The sequence below is a fragment of the Adiantum capillus-veneris genome, chromosome 12 (genome assembly GCF_014529385.1).
Source record: "Adiantum capillus-veneris isolate H3 chromosome 12, ASM1452938v2, whole genome shotgun sequence".
NCBI lineage: Eukaryota > Viridiplantae > Streptophyta > Polypodiopsida > Polypodiales > Pteridaceae > Adiantum > Adiantum capillus-veneris.
Genome location: NC_140942.1, coordinates 113185995 through 113191188, shown reverse-complemented (window position 1 = coordinate 113191188; position 5194 = coordinate 113185995). Strand labels below are relative to the sequence as shown.

The 5194-nt window shown below is 44.1% G+C and overlaps 1 protein-coding gene across 2 annotated transcripts; it reads left to right on the top strand.

Moving 5' to 3' along the window:
* Positions 1 to 1991: 1991 nt before the first annotated feature.
* On the top strand, positions 1992 to 4460 carry LOC147446332 (uncharacterized). Of its 2 annotated transcripts, XM_086525589.1 has the most exons (5): positions 1992 to 2106; positions 2212 to 2350; positions 2435 to 2592; positions 2680 to 2761; positions 2846 to 4460. In XM_086525589.1, the coding sequence occupies exons 1-5, from the start codon at positions 2015 to 2017 to the stop codon at positions 4151 to 4153; spliced, it is 1779 nt and encodes a 592-aa protein (XP_086381715.1). In that variant the 5' UTR covers positions 1992 to 2014; the 3' UTR covers positions 4154 to 4460. The 2 variants fall into 2 exon arrangements, with proteins under 2 accessions (XP_086381715.1, XP_086381716.1); XM_086525590.1 differs by lacking the exon at positions 1992 to 2106 and having other exon boundaries at positions 2214 to 2350; positions 2419 to 2592.
* Positions 4461 to 5194: the final 734 nt, after the last annotated feature.

The following is a 5194-nucleotide window of genomic DNA, read 5'->3' as shown; positions in this document are numbered from 1 at the left end:
TGCAGGTGACTTAGACAACCGAAGGTCTACGTCAGGGTATGTCCTTACATTGGCTGGTGGAGCAGTATCATGGCGTTCTAGATTACAAGATTGTGTTACTCAGTCTACTACAGAGGCTGAATATGTTGCAGCATCAGAGGCATGCAAAGAATCAATTTGGCTTAATCGACTAATAAGAGATTTGGGAATCAAAGAAGAGATGCCTGTGTTATATTATGATAGTCAAAGTGCTATACAATTGGCTCGCAATCCAGTTTATCACTCAAAGACAAAGCATGTGGATGTGAAGTATCATTTCATCAGGGAAATGCTTGAGGATAAGCAACTTCAGCTTGTCAAAGTTCACACCACAGAAAATCCTGTTGATCTACTTACAAAAGGACTTCCCTCAGAGAGCTTTGCGCATTTTCGCAAGCAATTAGGTGTAGGGTAGTACATCACTTCTCTACATCTCTTGTATATTAGCTTGTATAGTAGCTTCTCTCACACTTAAAGTACCACATTGGACTTTAAGTGGGAGGTTGTTGGGGTATAAATCCCAATGTGGTCGCCCAGGTAAGTGGGCGGGCCGCCAGGTATGTACACATATTCTTTTGTAAAAACCTAATAAGAACTCACTATGCTCTACACATTACAGTAGAGCGAGTTCACCATATCGTCGTGCTCTTCTTCTCGCACTCTCTCTCGCGTCGCACTTCCGCTCGTACTCCTTCAGGTCCCATGCTGAGATAGATCCATAAGCACATGTCTATATTCTAATTCTTGTTCCCATTTATTCTCCCACATTAAATGATCAGTTTAATATGAGAAAATCATTTGGGTTAGTTAGATATTAGATTTTATGACATTAGCAAGGTTTTTGCCTTTGCCTCTTACATGTCGTGACCTTGATGGATTTTTGTGACCAGGCATGGGATGTTGTTCAGCCACCTTGTCATCCACCTTCTCATCATGTGTTTTCTCCTCCTACTCCTGCCCATCAAACACATCCAGCAGCTTCTTCTTGGGTCGTTGATTGATAGAGCACGATGTTTGTTGATGGGGTGTCGAATCTCCAATAGGAGTGGCGTTAAGGTCTATCATGAGACCCTTCTTTTCTCTTAGCTCAGGACTACTTTGAAGAACCTTTGGAGGTGTGGCATGTGTGATCTCCTTTTCAATCGAGCGATGGCTCAACCACATCCTTGCTCCCAACTCTCTTCTTCCCACGAGGCTCCTGTCCTCCTCTTCTTGGTGCCATGAGGTTAACAGCCCTGCCTGTGGACAACAATCACCCTCTGGTTGCTTTGAATGGGTCAATGGGTCTCTTAATTTCACAGCCTTACAGGGTTATGAGCCCTTTGTGTGTGGATTGCAAACGCCCTTGGGTTGCCAATCGAACCTCCAATCCCACCAAATAGACAAACAAACCCCCTTCTCTCACCTAGATCAAACCCAGTTGCATGCAACGGACAACCCATCACTCTCCCCCGCATGCAAGGTACACTGTTGTGCACGTCCTTCATGAGGCTCCACATCAGTCGAGGCCCCCCTCCACCTGCGCTCCACGTTAGATTTCCTCGATGCCCTCCGTCCACGCTTACCCTTCATTGAAGACCCCTTGGTATATAGTGCTGAGGGTAGGAGAAGACCCATTTCATCTTCAAGTAATGATTTTGAGTGAAACTTATGTGAAAAGAAAGCTCTTGTCAAAATATCCTCATATCCCATGCTAATCCCATCATCTACTAACATAATATGGCGGATTCCACGTGTCGCAATCTGCGACCTGAAGGCTAAAGTTCAAAACTAAGAAAGCCCCTTTGCACGCGATAAAGAGGGAGAGAGAGAGGCCGCCTTCGGCGGCCGGCCGTACTAGTGACACTTCAATATTCAATGTCCTTGTAGTGGAGCTGTCCTTTTGACGTCCACCCTCACGCCCGAAGGGTATTTTGAAAAATTGACCTTCATTTGAAAGGGGATTTAAAAAAAACCCCTTCACCGAAGGGCTAGAAACTTGAAAGGGCTCTCCAAAATGAGCCCTGCTGGCAGTGAGGCATTTGAATTCAAGCTGAGCCGTAGCTTCGGAGCTATGGCGAGCGACGATCCTCTTCTTCCCTGGCTCAGGTACTCTCTCTCTCTCTCTCTCTCTCTCAGACGCACGCGCGTGCACACACACACACACACACACACATCGAGCTTGACAGTCTTTGATTTTCCCTTTCTTTTTAGGTCTATCCGTCAGGTGAAACAAGATCATGCCCAAGACAAGTCCAAAATCCTCCCCTATCTTTTGGATTGCTACAAAGAGTTTCGCAACAGTGTGCGCTACCACAATGACCCTAGGTTCCTCAGAATCTGCGTACAATTGGTACATTACAGCCCTATTTCCAAGCTTGCATGTCTTGTCTTTGTTTCTGTGTATGAAACGTTTTTCAGGATTTGTATGTTTCAGGCTGATTGTAGCCCCGATCCTCTCAAAATAATGGCAGAGCTGGATGAAAGGGGCATTGGACATACACATGCACTTTTCTATGAGGCTTATGCGACATGCTTGGAAGCAAAGCGGAGGTTTGGTGATGCTAACAATGTGTACAAACGTGGGCTTGCTAGGTAAGGGTGGTTTGAAAGTATGACCGTGGCTATGGTGTCCACATGGTCTGCTGTTACTCATCTTGGTCATCTTCTTAAGCTCTTCAGTCAAGCTCAGTCTACGGAGAAGTTGATCAACAGTTACACCACTTTTCGGGAACGCATGGATACTCGCAAAAAGCGAAAACGGGTACAATGTTTTGGGTTCATGTCTCCACATTCATATGCTTATGATTGGAGTCTCGCATAACATGTCTTTTTAGTATGACAACAGGAACAGCTTGAACAACATGCTAGGAAGAGCTGCAACATAGTTGAGGAAGCTTTGTCTAGGCATGATGATTTTGGTGACAGTAGAATCAGACATATGGAGGCATGTCAAGGAGGTGCTGAGATTGTGTCGAAATCTCATCTCATTGCAAAGAATCTGTATACAGCTGAGGGTTTAGAGATCAGTTTTGAAGAACTAAGGCTGGCAAGTGCATGCAAGAACATTGGCAGCAGTAGAGAACAATATAAGGCTACTACTGCTTCAATGTGGAATCCTGTTACATGCCAAAGCATTTGCAAGCTAGATTCTGGCTCATTTGGCGAAGAGACCATACAAATAAGGAATTTTGCTGCTGAAGTAATTACTGGAAAAGAGAAGGATGTGGAAGATGCACGCCATCATGGGCTTGTTGATCCCACCATAAATACGAAAGAAGCTTTACATGACATCTTGTCCATGTTTTGCAAGCCTTTGGATTTTGCCAAGAAGGAGAAGGGCAAACCTGCAACAAGGGTTGATTCTTTAGGTGTTTCTTTGCTTGATCATAAGCGAAAACTGACATCCCCAAAGGTTGGAAAGCAGACACAGCCGTTGGAATTCTCAGTGTTCAAAGATGATGAGGAAAGTGAGTCACCGTTCAAGAGTGGCAGCAAGCCTGCAGCTGTCTTTCCTTTGCTTCATGATGAAAACAAGGCAACAAGGTCCCCTCTTGGTATCCTACCGGCGCAGCCCTTGGAGCTTTGTGTGTACAAAGATGAGGAGGATGCGTCTCCTCAAAAAGCATCAGCAGGTCTCTGTCATGAAGGAAAGGCGCAAAGCAGTTCTCTCGTTGGCAGTTTGCAGGCGAGACCCTTGGAGTTCTCTGTGTTCAACGATGATGAGCTGGAAGAAAAGCGAATTGAACCAAGGAATAAGATGGCTGAGAAACGGAAAAACTCTTATGTTGTAAATGCTCATCCTGATAGGATAGGAAACAAACCCCATTGGCAGGCAAAGTCCGAGGAAGAGTCGCACAACTCTGCCTTTTTTGTTTTCAAGGATGAAGAACCTTCAGAGGAGGAAGAAGCCAATGCATTCGAGACAAAGGAATGCAAAGGTCAATGCGGTAAGGTTACAAACAGTAAACAGGCCCTGTCTGAATTTCTTGTATTCAAAGACGAATCAATTGAGGCGAGTCTACCAGAGAAAAGAGCTGGATTGTTTTGCCATGATGTAGAGGCAAATATCAAAGGGAAACGCATTAGTGCCAATAAGATGTTGGCATGTGGGATTGAAAATTTGCTTCCTCAATCACCATTGTATCAACCCTAACACAATCAGAGCATTATTCCAGTTTTGGGGAGCATTGGTTCACATTCAATTGGGCATTTGCAGCATAAGCGTTTCGGTCCTTGGAGCCAATGGCTTCACGCACTTACAGGTCTCCTTTGCAGTTTGATTGAAATTTCAGGTAATTTCCACTAGGTTTGATGGTATTGAAATGTGATTGTCCTGATGGCAAGTCCATCATTCTTACTTATGAGCTTATCTTGTATAACTTCAAGTCTGTCCTTCCATAAAGTGTGTGATGGTGCAAGGACTTGGATAATTTTAGCTACTGGCAAAAAGTTAAACTGAAGCAAGGTTGGAAGTTCTAGATTAAATTCTTATTTCCAGTTTTATTCAATCCTTTCTTCCTATTACCATGGTGCTTTTCAGTCAATTCACATAGGTTAGTTTTGCAGATTTTCCTCTACACGGGTAACTTTTGCATCAGGTGCAGTCTCTGGCCATGTCCGACAAACTTTTCAGTTCAATTTACATAGGTTGGTTTTGTAGTTTTTCCTCTACATGGGCAACTTTTGCATCAGGTGCAATCTCTGGCCATGGCTGACAAACTACTCCTTACAAGTTCTTCATTTGCAGTCTCTGTCCATGGCTCACAAGTTTTTCAGGTCAATTCACATAGGCTGGTTTTGTAGTTTTTCCTCTACACGGGCAACATTTGCATCAGGTGCAGTCTTGGACCATGGCTGACAAACTACTCCTTACAAGTTCTTCATTTCAAGTTTGATGAATTTTGGAGTTTTGTACTTCAAAAGGCCTCTGCCATTTATTATTCGAGTCTCCCTAAATGGGCCACTTCTCAACAGTGACCCGCTCTATATACTTTCGATAGTGCTTGACAGGCCTACGGCTTCTATTAATCTCAGTTAGTGTAAAAATGGATTTGGGTGCCCATGAAACGTGGGCAAGATTCAGGCTCAATAGTAGGACCTTAGGTGGAGCTAGTGAGCTTGATTGAACTTAGACATTGGCCATAGCATGGACTAAGTTTATCATTGAAAGGATATTTAGTGTCCACGATCCTCA

Coding starts and splice junctions, on each gene's coding strand:
- LOC147446332 (XM_086525589.1), top strand. CDS start 2,015: ATGAGCCCTGCTGGCAGTGAGGCATTTGAATTCAAGCTGAGCCGTAGC. Junction 2,107..2,211: donor CCTCTTCTTCCCTGGCTCAG/GTACTCTCTCTC, acceptor CTTTCTTTTTAG/GTCTATCCGTCAGGTGAAAC. Junction 2,351..2,434: donor TCAGAATCTGCGTACAATTG/GTACATTACAGC, acceptor TGTATGTTTCAG/GCTGATTGTAGCCCCGATCC.